Below are 25,665 nucleotides of genomic sequence, written 5' to 3' on the forward strand. Positions count from 1 at the left end.
GGATTTAGAAAACATCAATCATGTGAAATCCAGCTCGCTCTTTTGTTACATGATATACTGAAAGCTTAGGATCAAGGCAACCAGCTAGATGCAGTGTTTCTTGATTTCTGAAAAGCAAATGACTCAGTACCACACCTACACTTAGTGTCATAAATATGATTGTATGGGGTATCAAGTGAAATTTGTGACTGGGTTGAGGACTTTTTGGTTGGGAGGACACAGCATGTTGTTTTGGATGGAAAGTCATCATCAGATGTAGAGATAACTTTAGGTGTGCCCCGAGGGAAGTGTGTTGGGACCCTTGCTGTTCATATTGTATAAACGACCTCGCAGAGAATATTAATAGTAAAATCAGGCTTCTAATAGATGATGCAGTTGTCTGTAATGAAGTACTATCTGAAAGAAGCTGCGTAAATATTCAGTCAGATCTTGATAATATTTCAACGTGGCTCAGAGTTGGCAACTTGCTCTAAATTTCCAGAAGTGTAAAATTTTGCACTTCACAAAACAAAAAAAAGTAGTATTCTGTAACTATAATAATAGTGAGTCACTGTTGGAATCACTCAACTCCTATACCTGGGTGTAACATTGTGTAGGGATATGAAATGGAATGATCACATAGGTTAAGTTATGGGTAAAGCATGTTTATTGCTAGAATACTGGGAAAGAGATTGCTTACAAATCGCTTGTGCAATTGGTTCTAGAATATTGCTCAAATGTGTGGGACCCGTACCAGATTGGACTAACAGAGAATATTGAACATATACATAGAAGGGCAGGACGAATGGTCACAGGTTTGTTTAATCCATGGAATAGTGTCACAGAAATACTTAAGGAACTGAACTGGCAGACTTGAAGACAGACATAAACTACCCCAAGAAAGTCTATTAACAAAGTTTCAAGAAGCGGTTTTAAATGATTGCTTTAGGGGATATGCTACAACCCCTTACGTATCTAGGGTTGCCACAAATTCTGGAAATCAGGGAATTTCAAATGTAACAGGGAAATTTGGGGAAAAAAAAACACTGGAAAAATCTCTTTTTTGTCTCATAGCATGAAATTGTTTGTTTAATGAGATGTCACTGGTTGGGCACAGTTGAGTATGTGTGCCGCTTCCCTACTCTCTTATTCTTACTGCGTCTCCCCTTCCCGACCTCCTCTCAGCTTGCAGTCAGTGCTGCCACCACTACTTGTTGCTAGCTTAGCAGCTGCCAATGAGAGACAGATGGAGGGGGCTGAGGAGTGGTTTGTTTGGATCTGATTCTCAGAGCTCGTTGATGCAGCGGACGAAGACAATGCTCATCTGTGCATGAGTTGTGACTGAGTGATTGTGTGTGCACTCTCATTTTCTGCCAAAGGCTATGGCAAAAATTTTAGTTGTGAGAGTGTGATTGTGTTGTCTATGTGCCTGTCTGTGGCTCAGCGATCATCTTTATGGTGAGTTGCTATGTATCCTCATTAGTGTTGGTTCACAGAGTATTTGCCAAAGCTATCTGTTGCATGGGTGATCAGTGTGAGCTCGTTTCATCAATATGGCGTCTGTGACACATGAATAGCTGTGCTGTTCACACGAAACCACAGGCCAGTTCTGTGGGTATCTCTTAACGGATCGGGCTTGCCGATCTGAAGCCCGTAGGTTCCACCTAATGTGCAGGTCCTGCCTGTCGGATCTAATCTCACCGATCTACCTGCAGGCTGGGTCTGTCTGTGTGTGGCATAATGCGGAGGATTTTCTTGCTTTATCCACGGACCCATCAGTGTGGTGCTCCTTGGCAAGCTAGAGGCCAAGGGCGATGGATTTCAGGGATCGTGACAGGCTCACCACAAGTACATTGTACAGTGCAGCATTTTAGAGACATTTTATTTATTCTAGTACGTTTTAGCACTTCGAAAGTAGTTTGTATATTAGAAGGTATGGACAATAAGAAGATTCTGGCAGTCTCTGGCAGTTTGTACAGTATATAGTTACGTATTTCTTGAAAGAAAATCATGCAATACCTGTAGAATAATAGACGTAACACTGTGGACAATAACTGCCAATAACAAACATAGCAGAACCATTATTTTATTGGCAGTCACCTATAGTGTTGGTTTACACAACTCTTCCCCACCTTATACATTTCTCTCAAGAGGCCTACTTTTTTCTGAGTTTATTTCTGAAAGCAGTGTTGCGACTCCAACAAAATGTGTATTTTTGTCACCAAATGTGTTTTGCTTTATTGAAATAAAATATCAGTGGTCTTAATAAAACATATATGCCATTTGGCATGCTTTCTCCATCTAAACACAGTTCATTACAAGAGATGTTTATGTTAATACTTAAGATTTTTGCTCACACATTTAGAAATATAGAAGTCTCTCTTTTTTTTTTAAACTTATGTCTTAACTTACCCTTGAGCTCTCAAAATTTGTCAGGAAGAAATCCCAAAACTTATCTGGAAATTGGGGAAATATCAGGTAATTTCACTTGGGAAAACTTGCGGCAATCCTGGTATCACTCACGTAGGGATCATGAGGGTAAGATTAGAATAATTACTGCATGCACAAAGGCAGTCCATACACGAATCAAACAGGAAGAAACCCTAATAACTGGTACAATGGGACGTACCCTGTGCCATTCACCTTAAGGTAGTTTGCAGAGTATAGATGTAGAAATCTCACTATATCTTTCCATTTCCCTTTTTAAATTTTCTAATCTACCTTCCCAATTAAAGGATCTATCATTCCACTCTGACCTGCCAAACACAAGTTTTGTTTCTCTTCATGACTATATCCTCTTGGGATAGTCCCTACCCAAAGATTCGAATGGGTGGACTATTTTACCTCTGGAATATTTTACCCAAGAAGATGCCCGCATCATACAATAGAGCTACATGCCATCGGGATGGCTGTAGTTTCCTTTTGCCGTCAGTCGTTCGCATTAACAGCGCAACAAGGCAGTTTTGGTTAATGTTACAAAGCCAGATAAGTAAATCATCCAGACTGTTACCCCTGCAACTACTGAAAAGGCTACTGATCCTCTTCAGGAGCCATGTATGCCTGGCCTCCCAACAGGTACCCCTCTATTGTGGTTGCACCTACAGTATGGCTATCTGAACCACTGAGAAATGCAAGCCACCCCACTGACAGCGAGGTGCATGGTTCAAGGGGGGAAGTTTAATTATAACCACCCTGTATTTTAAAAAAGTTATATCTGATACTTCCAGGACACTCAATATAATTGGAGTCGGTTAAAATGGAAGGTTCCTAAGAGTCTTAAATTTCACCATTATTAAACATACAGCTGTTTAATCGTAATCACTAAATACCACTAACATAAATCATTTGGGTGTGTTATTACTTCTTTTATGAAATACGCAAGTGGAATGCATTTTCGTATGAACCAAAATCATTAGAACTCTCATCAATGCTGAGTTCTGTTATTAAAGGCAAATAGATGTGCTAGTGGTATATAACTGTTTGTTTTATTCTTCAAAATTATTGCACTTATTGGCTTGGTGCCGCATCAGTAAAAATCAAGCCCAATAATTCTTAAGCCATCTCCAACCTACACTTCCTATTCTGAAGGAATAAAACATAAACTAGAACTTGGCTAAAGAATCAGATACTGATCCCCACTCCCTTTCATGATTCCAGCTGCAGCTATGCAAATCTATGTCATATCTCTTTTTGCCTAAAACTTAAATGACATCTGGTGTGCTACTGCTCTCAATAATAAACGCCGCACAATCAAGACGGCTAATGCGGTTTGGTGCTCTTCCTTCTACTTCTCTCAGAAGGAGCCCGCTGTCTTATGCCATCTACGCATTTGTTATGCCAGGCTCACCTATTGTTTTCTTCTGCGTAACGATCCACTGCAACAGTGTGGTTGTGGAGACAGACTGATGGTATCCCATATATTGATGGAATGTCCTCTTTTGGCTCTTCTTACTATGTATTTGTATAGTCTTCCAGATCCCTTATCTTTAATATTATCAGACGATTTGCAGATGGTTTCCTCCATGAAAGTGGTGTTTATTTTCAGATATAAAGTTTTGCTCTACTCCTTGAACAGGGGCAGGGTGGTTGTGGTTGCGGCCTCTCTTCATGTTTTCTCAGTCTGGGGCCCATGACCATGACCACTCCCTCATGCAAAGACTGCTCTTCTATCCCTCTGTTTTTCCAGTTTTTATATTTGGTCTACCCTTTTATGCCTTCTACTGTGTGTGTTTTAATTTCCTGGTTTTATAGTTTCATTTTATAGTCCCATTTTAGTGGACCCTTTCTCAAAACCCCGCTCAATGAATGAATGACTGAATGGATCAACCAATCGATCGTAAACTGGAGCAAATCGTATACAGCTACACCACTCTCACACCTATAAAAGTATTCAACTTTTCCATTATTACTTTCCAAAATGTTTAACAAAATAGACATCCATGTCAACGTCTGGAATTCAAAGCACGCATCCTTCGTGTACTTAACTGTGTTTTAACATAGAACTCCAGAATACGAAACAACACTGTGCTAGATGTACTGCCTCAGGATTAATTATCATGAACAATCTCACGCAGTCACTTAAATGAACACAGTAGCAGTGCTTTTATTCTTTGCAAATGTTGTAACAATAAGGACCTTCTAATTTAATAGCCAGGTAAAATTTATTTTTTTGTTTGGTATCAATCAATCACAGTGACATCCAACAGCATCCGTGGTCCGTGTTCCTGTTGTTCTTGCCAGATGCCTCTGCCATTGCCTTCGCTCTCTCAAGTGATGTAATACACATGCAACATAATATTGAAATCTAAAATAATATATTAGATTATGTGATTTTTGTCACTTTATAACTCCTGACAGAAAAAAATATCTGTAATCAGTGGCTCGACATTTTGATGAGTGGAAACATCCAAAAGAATTGTTCTGAGATCTACAGACAAAATGGTATTTTACATTACTTGCAGATTTCACACCATTGTCAGGAGACCCTAACTTAGGTGTTAACTCATCAACAACGGAGAGGTGCAGGTTGAGAGAGAGAGAGAGAGAGAGGGGGGGGGGGGAACAAGTGAATGAAGGAACAGATTGGAGTGAAGAATATAATTACAATGTAATGAAAATGAAATATGTGGATAGGACAAGTAGCCAGGTAAATGGGTGGTAGACATGCAAAGGCAATTTTTGCTGGATAAGGTAAAAAAAGACCAAGGTGAGGACGAAATGCTCTGTGGGCAAATTACACTAGAAAACATCCAAGAGCAGTGTGAATGTATGATCGTCATCATCATTTCTCCACATGAAAACAAAAAAATTACTTCAGTAATGATTGGTGCAAATTTTCGTCCCATGATAAAAGTTATGGAGAAAGTCTCTTACAGAAGATGTAAGATTTCAACATTGAATTCTGAATGTAGTCAGAAAGACTAAACTGTACATCTGCAATTAATGTGAATATCATGCACAGCAAGTCTTTATTAGACAAGACTGACTCATATTGTTATATTAGGTTTATGACAGTGAAAATACATGTTGAACCTACTTGCAGTGGAAGTACTGTAAGTACTAGTGAAGATATTGTCAGAGGTCGTATGTCTGGTTTGAAATCTGTTACAGTGATTCATGTAGTTGTGTATGAAATTGATGTTTTATAAGCCTTGGTGGCTTAGGGGTTTATTTGTGTTCCTGAACTTCACTGCAGAATTTTTGGACTAGGTTAATGTTTAATAGAAATGTTAAGAGGAGTGGAGTGGTTTATGTTTCAAACTTTCTATTTATAGGTTGGACTCAAAAAATACATCTGGCTATGAATGGTTACTTATTAGCTGGTCACCAGACAACTCTCCTATCCGCCAGAAGATGCTTTATGCATCAACAAAAGCCACACTTAAACAAGAATTCGGTAGTGGACAGATAAAAGAAGAACTTCATGGTACAACTTTGGTAAGTCATGTAATTTTGCTTCTTAACTTATCACTCGACTTTAAAACTAAACAAAAGACATACCTTCCTAACACTGGGGTTTTGATAATCCGCTACATTAAATGTGAGTTTTCACATACTGTGCCAAGTGGACAGAACACAGCAAATGAATGTCTGACAGACCACAGCAAATGCATGTCTGGCAACTACCTGTAACCATGCTTCTCCATTGCAAGAACCCAGCCATCATACAGCAAATATGCTGTCTTCTTGTTGTGTTGGAGGCCTTTGTGAGGCAGCAACGGTCTTCAAACGATGTGGTGAAAGCTGGATAGTGAGCAGTTGTTGAGCAACAAGCTGCACTACTACTTGCATTCTTTAATGTGTGAATGGTACTTTTCTGGGAAATTGAATGTTGATATCAACACAGGAGCATTAAGGGAAGGCCTGTGCTGTCGGATAAGCCTACAGCCATATACAAAGATCACACTGTGGCTACAATTTCCTGGAGAGAAATGTGTACAGCTCTTAATGAATAATTTTAGGCCCTGGAATTGGGATAAAAATGCAGTTACATGTTCATTAACTTAGACTATGCATTAGTTCATGTAGTACATAAAGCTTTTTCCTACATGCAGGTTCGGTATATATCTTGTGAAAGCAATAATTCTTCCATTTTAATGAACTGTGGTATGTACTGCATTTAATCAAAGATTTTGTAGATGTTTCTTCAAATGACAATGTTGCTCATAAAAACTTGTGATAGACATTCAAAATAATATTTTTTTAAATTGTCTTTTTTGTTCCTTAGTTCTTCAAACAGGTGCTGAAAAGCATTGAACAATTATATTATTTCATTAATAGGATGAAACCAAGGCATTCAATGGCACTATTGTTGTCAATGTTGCCAATAAAAATGGACAAAGCAATTAGTTGCTTGTTCACTGGCATCCCAGTTACAACTGTGGCAACAATGAAATGGCTGTGGATAGCGAAAGCCAACAGTTGTTCTGCAGCTGATGCTGTCCACCACCAATATGAACAGAATGCAGTACTCAAACTTGTACCTCACATCCAGTTAATAATAAACAGGAGAGAAATCAGTGTCTTTCAAAGATTAAAATCCTTATTTGAACTTTCGGCTACATTTCATACATCAAAATGTACAGTCTGAAATATGGTGAATAGTAAGTAACATGCAATCGCACCTGAACAAGGAAATTTTGCTAAGTGTATGTACTTGATTATTGGTGAGATTTCACAGTGGTCATTATGTATAACGATAAGCTAAGGTATTTCTACAAAGCTGTTATAGTGTTACATGCAAAAAGTCTGCATCTCATGGTCTAGTAGTTATAGGGTGTATACGATCCGGGACAACCGGGAGATCCGGAATTAACCCGGGAATTTTTTCATCTGGGAGAAAATCGAGAAAACCCAGGAATTATTTAGAATTCCCAAATTTTTTTATTGTTCTAGTTTTCAGTTAAATTTTTGTAACTTTGACTGGTAAGAACCAATACTCTAACAAAGGATATTATTGTATCTCGCTACTACAGAATAATACTGCAGCAATAAAACATGAATGGGAGAAAAAAACGAAAATAAAACTTAAGTTGCAAAGGAAATGCGCCATATACAAAACAAAACAGCGGTCATACAAGTGTCTGCCAACAGCAAAAGTGTCAAATGTAAGTTGATTTTTGGATAGTGTGTGATGTCTCTGCTAGGGGAATCCCCGTCGCATTTAGAAATAAACTTTTCTGCAGACAGAAGGGGATGGGGTTATACGAGCTGTGTGGAATAAGTTGAACTGGTGAATGCCAGTTGCTGTTTGTGTGGTTGACTGGGTTTGCGAATGATCGCTGCGTTGTTACAATTCCTAGCTAAATCCATAGATCCCGACTACCAGAGTGGAAATAAATGACTAACATGAATAACAGGTAAGAAAGATTACATATTATCTTCTCGGTGTATCCTCGAAAATGAAATTTTGACAGAAAAGTTTTGGCCAGACTGCTACACTAGTAAGGCCAGTTCAATGACATTTCGTTTTTTCGAGTAGCTGAACGTTTGATGAACTTTGATGAGGTAATAGATTCTCTCCCAGAAAGGAAAGCATGCCAACTAAAGCTGTTGCAAGATTAGAGAGAAAAAAATGCTAGGACTTCAGGATTGAAGAATTGTGTACTGTATTGCTTGTCTCTTATCTTTACTGGTTTTATGTATCCTGTATTTAATTTTATGTCACACAAACAGAGAGTTATTGGCTAATAGGCAATGAAGAGTACAAATTTTCTGAAGAGCTGTTGTTCTCACGATTACAAATAATCCCATCCAGTATTAATTGCATTTTTTTTTCTTTTTTTAAAGAAAAGGAGAGAGAGGGGGGGGGGGGGACAGGATGTCAAACCAGTCGATTGGGAGCAGGAGAGGCACTACAGGACATTTTAATTTCCACTGTCCTGAATGTAGTTTGATGGCATCAATTACAAAATATAACACGTTTGGAGCGAAATATAGTGATAGCGATTGAAGAACGCTGTGTGATGAGGCATGGCACTGCACTTTAGCACACTTAAGACCAAATAACATGTCTTACATTTCCTCGAACACACATGTTTTATGTATCAGACTCTTCACAAAGTTGTGGACTACAAAATTATTTTTGAAAAGTCAATTTTTTAAAAATTTTGGCATCCTTCCTCAAACACTCGAGGGCGGGGTTGCCACTAACTAGTTTTGCCCCAGTTATGAAATATTGTAGATCCAGGGCTGAGCACAGAGCAGTCTGAGTTGTAGTGGAGAGGTGGGTAGTCTCCATGTGACCCGCGTTTACGTTTAGTGATTTTGCTGTTTCCTCTTCGTTTATTGCTCTCACGTCAAATGAAAACAAAACGGATTTCTGTGGCCGGGAGCTATCAAGTGAATTAAAATACATTCATATAATTATGGAAGGCTAAAATGTGCTATTAGTTACAGGTTTCATTTTATTTCCTCCTTTCTGACAGTCTAGCATTAATCGCTTTGCAGAACAGTGAAGTCATTTTTGTCACTTTGCTAAAGAAATTTGCCTTTCAATAGTCATTTCCACTGAGGCTCTCAATTTATTTGAAATGAAGTGTATAATCCCACACTATTGGCTAGTTTCAACTGTTCGCTGCATTTCAAGTGCACTTTTACATCTTCTAGAACATATGGGATTATGCCAGAAGAAGGAACCAAACATGAGATAATACAGTACTGGTACCCCAAGAAAATTTTCATCTGGACCTGGAGATATGAATGTGTACTTTAAGCTGAATTATGCATTTTAGTATGGTTCACAAAATTCCAATGCTCTTTGAGTATCCTCTAATGTCTCGTTTCTTTATGACAATGTGAGACCTTTTAATGTTTTACACGTACGAACATACAGGCTTCCTGCGTCATCGTAGCTGTGCAAGCATGGTGACGCCTGTTATGTGGTGCTCTCTGCCAACTGCTGAAACGAACCTATTTCTAACAAGTTGTGGGAAAAAATTGCGAATGGTTGTTTGAAAAGTGTTACTTTCAAAGTAAATTTCCTTTTATGCAAGATGAACTATGTGCGAGAATTTATAAGAAGTCTGTTAAACCCAGAGCGTTCGACTCCTGTTTAAAAATCAACTCTTTGAGGAAGACCATTTAGAAGAAATTCGAGCCCAGAAGATCAGACATTTATGTCATTATTAAAAATTTTACTGGCTTATTTGTGTAATGTATCTTAAAGCGTAACGCATGCAAAAAGGATCAACATTATATGTGAAAGCTTAGCTTCTCTTGCAGCTTATTAATCTTATAGATCAATACTATATGTGAAAGCTTTTCTTTTCTCATAGCAACGTTATGTATTTAATTTAAACCATTAACTTTTCCTATTCGTGTGTTCGTGCTACTTAACAGTGATGTATCTATTGGCTGACTACATTGTGTGTCCTATGCACTGAATAACCGCTGTCATCAGCTGGCGAGATCACGTGACATGAACTATGACTGACGTACAAAAGTGCACCGCAGTCTCAATTTCGATGCTTCGGAAAGTAAGATGCAGTCTTTGTTGGGACTAGAATTTGTACTTTCGTAATAAAAAAATATGCAGTGTACATGTTGCTGCACATCAAACATCTTTCCAAAACGTGTTTTTTTTTTTCCTCCGAGGTCTTTCTAAAGTGCTGTGAAATTCTACGTCAGTGTATAAAACCATAACATAACAAGTCAAAGTATTAAAAAGTTTTACAGGTCTGAGGAAAAGTATACGGTCACTTAAAACAGAAAAATTTTATTTTCACCCGGGAGAAAGTGTTTTTTCACCGGGAAGTCCGGGAAAAATCCAGTAATTTTTTTTACTTGTCCGCGTATAGCAAACAATCCTGTTGGAAGAACATTCGCAACAGAGTGTTATACCAGATGTTGAAAATATTGCTACAGTTGTAAATTTCTTTTATTTAACACAAGGCCAGTATTGGCTCTTATATGCCCATCTTCAGGTGTCGTCCTGAAAATAGCAAGAGATGGGAGATAAGTTGTACAGGCAGCTATACAAATAAAAAACAAAAAAATTTAAAAACATTAGAAAACTGTCCTGCGAAATTTAAGTCAATGCCAAAGTGACACAACACAGTACTACTGACGATTGCCTGGGTAAAGAAATATGCAAAGAATACCAGGACACTTAGACTTGGTGCTGTGACCCCGAGCGCCATGGTGTACTTGTACAAGACACAGTGTGCTACCAACGAGCACAGAGCATGGAGTAGCGGGCACGTAGGAGGAAGCAAACTGGTAAACCAGAGTGGCAAAAGAACTGCCATCTGTTGACGGACAGAACAACGCGGGGCCACTAGCCCAGCTGTTCACAGTTTGAATTAGTGATTTACATTTAAAACGAAAAATAAGAAAAAGAAACATTACATAAAAAGTTGACATGAAAACTGTTAAAAGTGCATGTGTGGTAAAGGAACATGTTGTACAGGGCAGTACAGAACTGTAGTAAAACTGAGTGGAAGCTGCAGCATAAAATTTATGTACAAACCGTAAAACGCAATGAAGCTTTTCCTTTACGCAAGTGGCATGCAAGTTTTTAATTTAGTCGGGATATATATGTGGTGACGTGGAACAAAATGCCACAGGTCATCAGTTAAAAGTACATACACTCCTGTTTACAAGCATCTCTCTACCGACCAAAGGGGAAAGTATGAGCACTAAAAGGACACATTAAAAGTGGGGTCAGTTTAAAACCTGCTGACTAAAAGTCAACAAGTAATGTATGCTTACATGAGATAAGACCTGAGATGCATTTTACGTCATGAAAGACGTAAATTTTAAATTAGTGAGGACACAAATAATGATGCAGCACAATAATGCTCCACAGTCATAGGACAAAATAGAAAACATGCAAACTTCTATTAAAAGAGGACAATTTTAAAGCTATCTAAAATGAATTGAGTGGACCTTGCAGATCTCACTATAGGAAACAGACCCACAAAAATAATGGCGAAAAACACTGACACAGTTACAAAATGTACATGTATAGCGTACAATAATCTGAAAACAGAAAATGAAGGAAATGAGGCTCGATGCTGATTCAAAAAAGAAAAGTTTTTCAGCAGAGCTGCATACTTAAGTGCAGTTTGCTCCTTCAAACTGCCAGACGGATCACGGCAAATACTGCGGATGATTTCTATTTCTTCTAAAGTGTTTAAAACCAGGCCCTTATGTTGGATATGTAGAATGCGGCAATTTGTGTTTATATGAAGAAGGCAAACCCAACAAGTTGTTTTCAACTTTTATAGTTTTGTTGCCCTCACTTATGTGTAATGGTATGGTATGTTGATAATTATTACTTTCGGGCCATCTGATCACAACTGAATTAAACATGATTGTTGTGCCATATCTCTTGCACGTTTATTGTTTGTAAGGCACCTTCAGTGACCTGTAATATAAATGTTTTGGTTATACTATTCAGTTTACATTTAGGACATCATATATAGAGGTTATAAACAGTTTTGGCACTTTTTGCTTTTGTACCATTGAAAAGGTCTACCTACAGATTTCATGGATGCTGATCTACATGTGTTGTCCATTTTTATACCTGTTCTTTGTCTGCTTACGGCCATTTGAAGTTTAAATTTCCCACCCATAGGGATTGAACAGCATTTCGGTATTATGTTCTGAATTATGTTGCCAGTTTGTTGAATGTTTGTTCTACCTATTGAATGTGTTTATGTGGTATCGATGGTATCTCTCTCTCTCTCTCTCTCTCTCTCTCTCTCTCTCTCTCTCTCTCTCTCTCTGTGTGTGTGTGTGTGTGTGTGTGTGTGTGTGTGTGTGTGTGTGTGTTTGCTTTATTTATTTGCTTTAATGTGGCTTCATGTAAATACCAGTACACACACACACACACACACACACACACACACACAAGAACACATGTAGATCAGCATCCATGAAATCTGTAAGTAGAGCTTTAAATTATTACTACATCATAGAAAAGCAAAAAGTGACAGACTATTTATAAAGTCTCTTATACAACAACCTAAATGTAAACTAAATAATATGAACAAAAATATCTACATCTTCCAGGCCATTGAAGATGTCTTGCAAACAGTAAAGGCGAAGTAAGTCTGAAACAAAAAATGTGTTTTATTCAGTTGCGATTAGATGGTCCCGAAGTAATAATTATCAAAATATTAAATAAAAAGTTAGACAATGGAAACTCCAGTTGGAATGTCAACAGTATAAGGAAAAGATAGATTGGTACGCAGTGTAAAGATGACATGTTGAGTTGTAGTCAGGCGCAACAAAAAGACACTTACACATTAGCTTTTGGCCAAAGCTTTCTTCAGAAAAAGAAAGGGGAAAAAAAAAACACTCACATATTCATTCACACAAGCAAGCGCACCTCACAAACACAACTCCCATCTCTGGGAGCTTGGACTGGAATGCGGCTGTCACGTAGAACAGAAGCAGTAATCTGGAAGGGGCAATGAAGAAGGCCGAGGGATAGCAGAGTACAGGTGGCGGAGAGAAGAAAGGCACAATGAATGTTTGGTGGCTGAGGGGGGGGGGGGGGGAGATGCCTTCCTTAGAACACCAACCTTTTAGCTGAAGAAACGACAGCCTCAAAACAAGTCCTGACCTAATCATCCTACCTGCCAACAAAGGTTCCACCACTGTTGTAATGAATCGCGGTGCCTACCTGGTGGAAGGCTCCTGCCAATTACCTGACTCCTCCACCTATAAACTCAGCCGGTGTGATCCCATCCCAGAGGTACAACATAACCCCTAACCCCGCTTACATCCTTAGACCCTTCCGAGAACCTCTCCCCTGAATCCATTTCCCTTCTCACCCCTATAACACCCCACTCACACACCTTCTGTATGCTGCCCAAAATCCACAAACCCAACAATTTTGGATGCTCTGTTGTTGATTATTGTGCCCCTACTGGAAGAATTTCTCCTTTCATTGACCAACACCTCCAACCAGTTGCCCCTAATCTAGCCTCTCACATCAATGACCAACTACTTCCTTCACCGACAACCCACCATCGCCACCCCTTTTACCTCCTGGATCCCTGTTGTCACTGTTGACACCACTTTCTATACTGCAACAGTCGTCATGCCCATGGTCTTACAACTATTGAACACTACCATTCCCAACATCCTTCTGACTCCAGACCCACTACCTCATTCTTCTGATACCTTACCAGCTCGCGTACACCCTGAGAAATCCGAGAAAAACATGGGAATTTTTTCATCTAGGCAAAAATGGTGAAAACCTGGGAAATTTTTGAGGATTGAGGATTGCGAGAATGTATCATTATTTTACTTCTCAGTTTAAATTTTTGTAATTTTGACTGGTAACAACAGATACAATAACGAAGAATTTTACTGTATCCTGTTACTGCACAATAATACTGCAGCAATAAAATGTAAACTAGAGGAAAGAAAAAATAAAACTTAAGTTTCAAAGGGAATTCGCCATTTACAACACCACCACAGTGCGCACACACACAAGCATCTGCCAACAGCAAAATGTATCAAAGGCTTTAGGACGAAGACTATACAATACTTCAGAACAACTTACTGCTTCTGATGAGCATGAAGTTACAACTGTTTGCATTAGTTCATTTGAGTGGTTGGCAGTGAGTTCATGTGCATGCACAATTGAGTCATGTATGAGCAGTACCATCATCTGCTTCCGGTTACCTCAAGAAATTTTTTGGCATGCCACAGCCGCCTGATTCGTGAATCTACAGATCAATCTGAGTTGGAGTGCGGAGGGTATTTTCCACCTACCTGTGTTTACATTTAGTGGTTTTGCTGTTTCTTCTTCATTTACAGAACTAATTTCGGTGGCTGGGAGCTATGAAGTGAATTAAAACACATTCACATAATTATGAAAGGCTAAAGTATGTTATTTGCTTCCATTTTCTGACTTTATCTCATTTCCATGTTTTCGATAGTCAAGCGTTAATCGCCTTGCAAAACAATGAAGTTATTTTTGTTGATTTGCTTAAGAAAATTGGAATTTATTAATCTTTTCCACGGAGGCAGTTAATTAATTTGAAAAGAAGTGTTTCACATCACACTTTTGCCTACTTTCAAACTTTTGCTGAATTTCAAGTGCATGTTTTCATCTTCTCGCGCGTATGCCATTGTGTCATAATAAAGAGCCAAACATGAGATAATACAGTATTGGTACACCAAGAAAATTTGCATCCCGAAAACCACACTGGAAAGCTTAATATCAGGTTGAGGCCTATATCACTGTGAATCTGTCTGAATATACGAATGTGCACTTTAAGCCGAATTATGCATTTTAGTGTCGTTTACAAAATTCCAATAATAAGAAACCAAACATGAGATAATACAGTATTGGGATACCAAGAAAATCTGCATCCCAAAAACCACATTGGAAAGCTTAATAGCAGGTTGAGGCCTACATCACTGTGAATCTGTCTAGATATACGAATGTGCAGTTTACGCAGAATTATACATTTTAGTATCATTTACAAAATTCCGATGCTCTTGAAGTATGCTCTGATGTCCTGTTTCTTTTATGATATAATGACCTCTTAATGCTATATATGTATGAACATATGGGATTTCTGCATCACTGTAGCTGCGCATGCACAGTAACACCTGTTTTCTGATGCTCTCTAGCAACTGCTGAGACAAAGCTATTTCTAACGAGTCTCAGGAAAATACGGTGAATGGTGGTTTGAAAAGTGTTACTTTTAAAGTAAATTTCCTGTGATGCAAGATGAATTACACTGAAGAGCAAAGAAACTGGTACACATGGCTAATATCATGTAGGACCACCGCGAGCATACAAAATTCCACAACACGACATGGCATGGACGCAACTAGTGTCTGAAGTAGTGCTGGAGGGAATTGACACCATGAATCATGTAGGGTTGTCCATAAATCTGTAAGAGTATGAGGGGGTGGAGATCTCTCCTGAACAGCACATTGCAAGGCATTCTAGATATGGTCAATAATGTTCATGTCTGGGGAGTTTGGTGGCCAGCTAGAACTGGCCAAGTCCGTTGGAATGCACAATGGACGACGTATATGCCACCTGTCAGTCATATCTATATGTATCAGGAAGTTTTGAACCAGTGTATAAAACCTTAACCATTCAAAGAATTGACAAGAGAGAGTATATGTCCCTTAGCACAGAAAAACTGTATGTTCACCTATGTAGGGTGTATAATAATTATGTGTTATTTGTGGTTATTCAAAGCAGAGATCTGGCAGAAAAATACACTAAGACAGATGTTAAGTGAACATTTTAGAGACTTTGACACATTAAGCCACAATATTCGGAAGTGGCAGCAGTCGAACAAGGAGGCCAATGACCAGCGGAGTTTGCGCAGCAGCAGTCAGCACTTTGACAGATCAACGACAGAGCAGATGGGCAGTGTTTCCAAAGACAGTAATGACCAGCGCAGTTGGCATATCATTGATGGTGCTTCAGGAATTGTCATCATACTGAACTCATGTGCGTGACGTATCTGGCGATGCAGAGGACGATGACAGGGCAATGCCCGACCACTCCAGTATAGAGGTAAGAGAAGAAAAGCCAGCACGTGTGTCAGCATTGGTCATGATTCTGTCCAATGTGGGAAGCATAGGTCGAAGACTGAAGAGTCAGTCGCCGCCCTGGAAACATCGCGACCTTACCTTCAACAAACGGGCATGAGGGGGCCCTTTGAGGGAAGAAAGAAGAAATGAAGAAACATCACCTGGGCAGACAGACCGATGGTTAGTAAGTGGACGTCATACTTCACTGAAACAATTTGGCTGCTACACTGCTCGACAGATGATGATGTCTGTACCGTGCCAATTGGTCAGTGCAGAAGATGACATCCCAAGTGTTATCAGAAAGAAGTTTGTGTGTTACTTACTCAGGTGGCTGGTGAGGATGAAGGGAGTACAACCTCACCAATTGAGTCATCTGTGTGAACCTAGGGGTTGATGAACTTCACCAGACGACACCGAACCTGAGGGTTGCAGGTTCAATTCAGAGATGGAGCACTCAACACCACACTGTAGCAGCTTGTTAATAACTCAACGAGCAAATTCACAAGGAGAAGACCACGCTGCCACCACAGTGGGTCACAGATACGGTACTGAATGGAAGAACACGCCACCTGGCCCTCTGCTGCAACATGAGCCTTTGCTGATTCAGCAGTCACTGGAATCTGCACGCTACGACTCTGTGCTGCACTGCTGTCACAAGGAGTTGAGCAAATTAAAACACAGTATATTAATCTGTTTGTTTAAAGGGTCTTATGTGTCAATAAATTATTGATAGTGAACCCTTTCCATTCCACCGTCCACAAAGTGTTGTTTTCCATCATGCCATCCCTTACAAAATAATTACCTTTGCTCCCTTCTATCACTGATGCTCAGTATCTAGTGTCACAAAACCCTGACTCACAATACACTAGAAAAGTGTATATTTAACTGGGAAATCTGGGAACCTTTCTTTTTATTGTCCGCATATACACTCTGCTTATTAACTTTATCCTTGCTCACAACTACTTCTCCTTTGAAGGAAAGGTATATAAACAGTTCCATGGGACTGCATGGGCATCCACATGGCATCATCCTATGCCATCCTGTTCATCCTGTTCAGGAGACCTCCATAGCATCCCAAAATGTCAAATCCCTAGTCTGATTCTGGTTCATTGATGATCTCTTAAAGACGTCCTATCCTCATTTCTTTACAACCTCAGCACCTTCTCCCCCATTCGATTCTGAAGTTGGGAAGTCATTCCACATCCACCTTATTCACCTGATATTGTGTCCTCAGGTTTTTACCTTTTCCACTCCGAGCCGATCAACTTTCAAGGAACTTCCTTTCAGGATGAAAATGCATTCCTAAAATGGCTCGGTGAGTTGTTCACCTCAAAATTGTGCGATTTCTACTGTCACGGAATCAAAAAGTTATCCCAGGATTGACAGACTGTTTTAAACAGTGAAGGAGAATATGTTATTGATGACGGCTAAAATCTGTGATGGATACCTGTTGTGTATATTAAACTTGTGGAAAAACGTTACAAACTTGTGAACCAACCCAATAAGTGCACCTGTGACAAGTCATTTTAGGGTGACAATGCATGGTTTCAGTATCATGAAGTTGTTAGTACTGGGCTTTTGGTATGATTAATTTGTAGTAGTTGTTTGCTTGTTCATTTGACAGTTATAGTTCAGTTAGATGTTGACGTTATTTTTCTATTATTTTAAGATCTGCAATGGAAACTTGAAACCCGTTACAGAGTGTGACTAGCTTGTCATTGGTGCTGTTTAAAAAACAAAACACAAACAAAAAAATATGCATGAATAAATCTATACAAAGGCATTCATTGCTTGTACAAAATGGAACTGTGCAGAGAATGAATTCTATCGAACCAGTAAACAATCCCATTGCCTACAACTATGCCCTCATTTGTTTCACATTGCTAAACAAAGGGCCTGTAGCACATTTTTGTTGATATACAGTGTGAATGTTAATAAGACTGACAAACGGCAGGGACGGATGCCTGACTGAAAATTCCTCCATTTCCAAGCAGGAATCCTTCCATACATATTGTCAGTTTTATTCATGTTCATCCTGTATATTTACATGCATCTCAGCTGCTGTTTGGAAGAAGTTCCTCTGTTGTTAATTTTGTGCTTCAGTTAATTTAAAGTAAATATTCAGTATATGTAAGTTTACTTTCATTATTCCTTTTTCTGATTTTCAGGAAGACATTACATTAAATGGCTTTATGCGTCATAAACAAGCTGCAAAGGAACCAGCACCTTTGACAACAGCCGAAGAAGAATTAGCAGAACTCAAACGCACTGAAGTTGGTGTTAGTGTTGACTCCAGACACCAGACTTTGTCAGGAGTCGCCTTTCCTATCACAAAAGAAGCTCGGCAAGCCATTTGTGGAATGCTTGATGACACATACAACTATGTACAGTTAAGGATAGGTATTTTTCTGAAAATATGTTCCCCTTAGAAGTAGGTAGAGTAAGTTATGTCCTTATTTTAATCATCCATATTTGCTGTTATTGATTTAACATATTAAATGAAGTATAAATTTGTGTCTTTTTTTTTTTTTTTTTTTTTTTTTTTTTTTTTTTTTTTTTTTTTTTTTTGGCCACTTCCCTTCCCATTTGAGAGTAATGACAGTGATTAATGAAAAACTTGGCACTAATAAGAGAGAGAGCAATTTGTCTGACATAGAAGATATCATTAACTGTTTTATGAAAATCAGGAATTTTGTAACTATATTGTATTAACTTATTAGGAGGGAAAGAACAGTCTTCCCTGTTAATGTATTTTTGCAGAGAAAGAAATGTACTGTCTTATCAGGGCTGTGATCAGTTAATGACAGTGAACATTATTTGGAATCCTTACAATTACAATTTGGGGGTGTGGACTTGAAAGCAGAACACTGATTGCTGACAGGGAGCTTAACCTGAGGAAAGTTAGCACTTATATTCTGGTTATTAGCTTCTGGAGACATTGTAATTTTTTCGCATTTCAACAACTGTTATATCTCAGATAGATCCTGATTTCTGAGTGACACATACAAAGTACTTCAAGGGTTTTATTGAAGTGCATAAAAGAAAGATGATGTCAAAATATGATTAATGAAGTGTGCTATGTACATAAACCTGTAACAGGTCACTTGATTATAAATGCCATATAATTTGTTAGAGCGGAGGTAGCTTTGTTGTAGGAAAAGGATTTTATTTACTCAGTTATTCTGTCAAAAACATCTAAAACAGTAGTGATACATGGACGGTGTGTTTGTGGTTAACATAAACCTAAGCAGCAAGCATGACTGGGTCTTTGTACATTTTAATTTCAGGTTGCACAATAGCTACATCTTTGTATTTGTTTACTTTCAAGGAAATTTATAGTGCTTATGTGCTCATTTCCACCTCTGGTAGTATTGAATGATTTTATTGTCTTTCTCACATTCCCAGTTGAACCTTTGAGTGCTTCAGCTATTTCCTACAAGTTATATTTCATTTTGTACAGCATTTTGTGCTGTGGATCTCTTGGGTCCCATAGGCACATATACTTACATTCTTCTATGAAGAGCATTATCTTTTGATCCATCCACTGCACACACAAGTCAAGTCAACAAAATTAGTTTGCATACAAAACAGAAGACAGCTGCTCTCTGTACTGTTAGCACCGAAATACAGGGGACAGATAGTTGAAACATCTATAGCCGCGGAGAGAGGTGAGAACCAGTGAAAATGAACTGGACACGACCAAATGGTCTTTCGGTAGAACAAAAAACCAGTCCAAGTTGCAAATTTTTACTTTTTATTCGTTTGATAAATAGTTTTGGTCCGAGACACATTTTCAAACCACTGTTATCTATACACACTGTAAATGTTCAGTGCACATTTTTGAATATTCGAAAATGCCATTTTTGACTACGTTACGGTGATTTGAAAATGGGTCTCGACCCAAAACTATTTATCAAATGAGTAAAAAGTAAAAATTTGCAACTTGCGCTGGTTTTTCATTCTAGTGATTTCAAAAGTTGCTGACCCCAAGCTATTCCAGCATGCTGGAAGTTACCAAATGCTCTTTGCTCAATTCGCCTGCCATCTCGCTAGAGAGAATTCTTATTTGCTGATACTTGTTTGCTCTGGTGTAAACCGGGCTGAATGGAAATGGCATGCTTGTCATGCTGCAAAAACAAAAGTTACGACTGCTGCTACTGCTGCTGCTACTACTACTACTACTACTACTACTACTGTAAGTGGTGGTGGTGGTGGTGGAGGAGGAGGAACGATCCTAAAATTATGTTTTGCTTTGTAAGGCGAATTTGGTTAACCAGTGTTGGAGATACAGATCTCTCTTTCCTGATTTCAGTTGTTTGCTTTTATTTTTTATAAAGTTTCACATAATATTGTCATAAAGTAGTCATAATTTAGGAGTATCAATATGCTTCGCATTGGAAATTCTTGAATATTATATGAGTTTCTTGTGGACTTTTGCAGATCTCGATGAAGAAAAGATACATCTTGCCAGTGCTGGAAATGTTCCTGTAGCTAAATTAAGCCAGAAAGTTCCTACTGATAGTGCCCGCTATCACTTATATAATTTCAAGCACACTCATGAAGGTGATTACATGGAAACCATTGGTGAGAATAACATTTATGTCTTACATGCTGTGATTGTGTGTGTCTCGAACTGCAGTAAGATTACAATTGCTTGTTAGTTGATGTCTGTAACTCACCAGTACAGAGTAGCCACATTGTCTGCCACTTGTTTAAAGGCAACATGCAAATGTGGCAGGTCACTTCACAAGAGGGAACTTGGAGCAATGTTAGAAGCAGCTGCCGTCAGGTATGGTGGAAACTCAAGATTCTCTATCCACAGGTGATTTTAAGTGACCAGTGACAGAACTATTGCAGACGACTCTTTTTGTAGCCCTGAATTTACAGTCATGTCCTAACTTAACCAGCTATTAATCACACTTGCATTGTTCATGGTGATTAAAGCTGATCTCTATGAGCAAACTCAAGACAGAAAATTTTCAGTTTCATCTCTAAAAGTGAACTGTAATTTCTCACTCTCATTGTTTACCTGAACCTATCCTCATGCTGGCTACTCAAGCTGACACATTGCCAACCAATGAGCAGTCCTGATTGGCACTTTGGTTACGTGTTATAGGTGACACAGGTTGGTTTCAACCAAAAAAGAGAATGATAGAAAGAAAAAAACAGCACAAATAAAGTCAATACAATGATAAAAAAGATATGACAAAGGATTAAAAAACTAAAAAGTACACTGCAACTGATTAATTGAATAAAAACAGTAATCAGTCATTTTGCTAAAGATTTTAGAATAAAAAACCTCTTATCCCTTATCAAGACTCAAACCCATCAAATTCTGTACATCAGGATCAAAACTTTACCACTACACCATACAACCACTTGTCTTTACAGCACTGTATGTATTCCTGTGCAGATCCAGATGCAACCATGATTTGGTGCCTTCAAAATGTTCAGCATCATGCAGTGCCATTTGAAGCTTACTGCTGGAGCTGATATCTGTGGTGGTGGTGGTGGTGGTGGTGGTGGTGGTGGTGATTGAAGATGTGATGCTGAATCACATCTTGGGTGAAAGAATACAGCAGTGTTTGCATAGTGCCATGTACGAAACATGTATATTTCAGTACCATCATTGTGATTGTGTGTTGTTTTTGGTGCAGTTATCATGTTTGATGAAATATGAAATAATTGGGCCAGACCCAGACTTCAGGATTGAAACAAATCAAGAAAACAAACCAGACAAGGAACTGGAAGTGAATGGACCATTTGCTGTGGCAGTTTGGAACGGCAAACCGTTCAGGCGTGATGTTGAGCGCTGTTATTGGAGAAAAGTAGCTTCAGTGTATGAAGTATCAACTAACAAGTAATTTTCATCGGAGTATAGTAATAGTTTTAATACTTTCATTCACTCTGGATTTTTTTTTTTAAATCCCATGTCAATCATTCAGGTCTGTGCACCACCATGTTCATGTTCTGATGAGAGGGTGATTGCGTCTATGGAGAATTTCAAACACTGATAAATGGTGGAAGCTTCCACAGCTAGAGGATAAAACAGAGGTTAATACAAAAGCAGGACAATCTCTAAAGAATGATTCTTTGGTGGGAAAACATTGGGCATGATTACTGGTATGACATTGGGCATGATGATTGGGTAGGACTGAAGTCATACATTAGTAGAAAATGCCAAGAAAGACACCATGTCATTCTTAAAACATTCTACTAGAAAGGGAAAGTAAAAAATGGACTTAGCAAGGACTGAATGGACTTAAAAATTAAATTTGTGCTTATTTTATCAAACTACAGCATTGAGAAATTTACCTAGGATTGTCTATCCTAAACTGCTTTTGAATTGCAAGTGACTGTAGACTCATAAGATACAGAGCAAAAATAGACACAAAGGTAGGGGAAAAACTGACTTCTCAACCAAGAAGTAAAATCCATAGCTTATGAAAATTTATTTCAAAAGGGGGAGATAAAACAGATTAAATAAGCAACCATTCCATTATATTAGAAAATGAAAATTATGCAGACACTGATTAAAGGGGCAGTTAATAAAATTAGTACCTGCCAAAGGAAACCATAGACCAGGCCAGGATGGCAACATAGGCGTGTTTATGCCTGAGAAACAGGGAGGGGAGTTAGTTAACAGCAGGCACTCCAGTATTCTCACAGGTTGAATGCTCTCACAAGCTACATTTCTAAGTGTCACTGAATGAAATGCCAATTTAGAACATGAATAGAAATGTAACATATAGTACATCTTACCTCAGTTGGCAGCATTCGTAACACTACTACCCTAGTGGTGTTGCTATCTTGTTTTGAAGGTATGTCTGTTTATCATCTGCTGTTTCTGTTATGGATGATAATGCTAACTCTTTGTTCATATCCTAGCAGACTGATTTTATTATATTTTCAGTTTCCTAGTCTGTCAAAGATTGTTTTCTCCAATCATCATCATGAACTTTTTTGAAATGACATGTTATTTTCTGTAGCCTTCCAATGTCACAGCTAATAAACAGGCCACTCTCATATTGTTTAGCATTTTTCTGGTGCCACCAACTTGCTAGGTTCGATACCCTGTTGCGCACATCAGATTTTCTGTGGTGGAAAATTCTGAAAGGAGGTCCACTTACCATGGTGAGGTCTGATGAGAAACTTCTTGAATAAAAAAGCAGCCAAATTGGCACACAAGTTGTCAGAGTGGCATCATATCAAAGGGCTTGTACCAGGCTGGATGAAAAATTATGTATATTTGTTAGCGGCAGAAGCATATATCACACCACCACCACTACCCTCTCCGCAAGCCTGTAGGATGCGTTGTTTGATGTATTACAATTAAGGCTCTTTCTTAGGTTTCAGACTAGTTCTATAGGACTCTGGTCTAGATGATACGGTGACAGTAGGACGAGAACCATTTCTTGGAAAATTTATCATTGGAATAAACAAGAGAAGGTTGCCACTCCATAACAATATCATGGAAAGGAAAACTGCCACTCACCATATAGCATAGATGCTGAGCCACAGATAGGCACAACAAAAAGACTGTTCCAAATAAAGCTTTTGGATTGCTTTGTCAAAAATACACACACACCACTCACACACTCGCGCAAACGCAACGCACACACGACTGCAGTCTAAAGCAACTGTAGTCACAACTGTTGCCTTAGACTGGAGTCGTGTGTGAGTTGTGTTTGCAAGCGCGCGCGCGCGCGCGCGCGTGTGTGTGTGTGTGTGTGTGTGTGTGTGTGTGTGTGTGTGTCGTTATTTTTTATGAAGGCCTTACGGGCCAAAAGCATTATTTGTGCCTATGTGCGACTTAGCGTCTGCTATACGGTGAGTGGCAACTTTCCTTTTCATTATATTATTACATTCCATCCTGGATTTTCCATTGTTTGGCTCTATATAATTAATTTTAAAATTTCAACTTTCATTGTCTATGTTTTTAAAATTCATTCTGTTCTCATCTCTTTGATTTTGTAAAGTTTTGCTGTTTTAGTCATGTAGGAGAAGCGAAGATGAAACAAAACTCGTATCACTGTCTGTATGCATGAGAAGGATGCTTCGAGTGGTGCTGCTTTTTTGGCAGTACTTGTTCTGATTTTGTCACTGTTCCAGTGTTTATTGACAGTGTGATGTGTATGAATTCATATTTCATCTAATTAAACCAATGGCTGCCTTAATTCTGGTGCTTCATTTTTTTTGTAAAAATCTAGTATATTCCACCTTTTCATATGTGCCCTCTTGTTTATTTTTCACCTTTTAAATATGAATCCCACTGATAGAACAGTCTTTTTCAGAATTTCTTTCCTTCCATTAAAGTCCGTATCTGTGCACAAAAAGTTGAAAAGATTCACAAAGTTAGTATTTCCTTGTACTGTTCATAGTGATGCAGAAATTGTTGCCTGTCATCCATATCAGTTGTGTGCATTGTGCTGCTTCTAGCTTGGAGCAGATACCAGACTCCCAGTTTGGTTGGCACCATATCCCTCTATCTACAATGTGCACACCGTCGACATACTTAGCTTTCGAAACTTATTCCAGCAGAATAAACAGCACAAAGTTTTAATCTGGCAAGAAATCAAATCTGTGCACACTCCATTGCAAGTAAAAATATGACCACTTACCTTTTGCTTGTGTACCACTTGCTCCACACTCCATTGACTTCTCTGTTGACACTATCACACCATTCTCCTCCACAGCATCAATAAAATTAATGACATTAACAGCAACCCGTCACGCCTGCCTGCAGCAATATTTTCTGCAATCATTGTGTGTCTACTGTGTGAGAAAACAATGCCTGCAATGTGGAATTGGAACTTCGCTGAACCTAGTCATGTGGCCAAGTCCTCACTGCAGCCAGGTCTAAGATTCTCTTTGTTGAGTAATCACTGTAAGCAAGCACCTCTTTATAGGGTAACATAACGAGTTACAGTTTGTTTGCTTGCTGACTACCACTTATTTTTGATCTGTTTGGTCCTCAGTTGGCGTATTAATAATCAAAGAGTTGTTTGTATCATCACTTGTACAATGGAAAATGTGATTTATATTTCTGGCAAACTGATTTCACATTTTATTTCCAAAAGCATCATCTTTCACCACAGAGCATCTTATTACTTACGTCTGTGGTTATTTTATGTCATGTATTGCATGTTTTTGTTGACATTTAATGGTCACCCATAAATTTTAGTTTATGAGAATGTTTTGATCCTACTTCAATTTTTTCTGAAATTTGTACATTTGTACTGCCGATTTACTTAAATTTGTAATACAAAATCTGTTTGCTATGTTGTTCGATGCTAGCATCACCATGTTTACAACCAGCTACAAGATTTTATTACAAAATTCCAGGGATTTCCTTGCTGTAGAAATGTTAACATTTTTCTTACAGTTGTCAACTTCTGTATCACTTGAGTTTCACTGTGGCAGGGTTGTTTGTGTACTGGTGTGCCATAATGTGGCTTTTGAACTGCTCTGTATGTGTGTTTGTGGAAAGGCTGGAGGGGGGATTGGATGACGAAGGCATGCGAATTGAGAGGAGTAGGGAATGTTCTCATTTAGTATATTTTTCTTTTGATGAATTGCCATTAGGGTGCAAAAGTTTGTGTATTGTTAAAATGCTTTTGTAATAGCTGCTCCTTTTGACTACCTTAGAGTATTTCTTGATAT

General features: G+C 38.6%; 1 protein-coding gene across 1 annotated transcript in view; it reads left to right on the forward strand.

Annotated features, from left to right (window-relative positions):
• Positions 1–25,665, forward strand: part of LOC126194446 (twinfilin) — a 68,303-nt gene that overhangs the window by 29,648 nt on the left and 12,990 nt on the right. The window contains exons 4-6 of the mRNA XM_049932766.1: positions 5,754–5,916; positions 18,171–18,402; positions 20,443–20,586. Coding sequence (XP_049788723.1) covers positions 5,754–5,916; positions 18,171–18,402; positions 20,443–20,586 — 539 coding nt within the window. The remainder of the gene's footprint in view (positions 1–5,753; positions 5,917–18,170; positions 18,403–20,442; positions 20,587–25,665) is intronic.

This window comes from Schistocerca nitens, chromosome 1, assembly GCF_023898315.1.
Source record: "Schistocerca nitens isolate TAMUIC-IGC-003100 chromosome 1, iqSchNite1.1, whole genome shotgun sequence".
In the NCBI taxonomy this organism is placed as follows: domain Eukaryota; kingdom Metazoa; phylum Arthropoda; class Insecta; order Orthoptera; family Acrididae; genus Schistocerca; species Schistocerca nitens.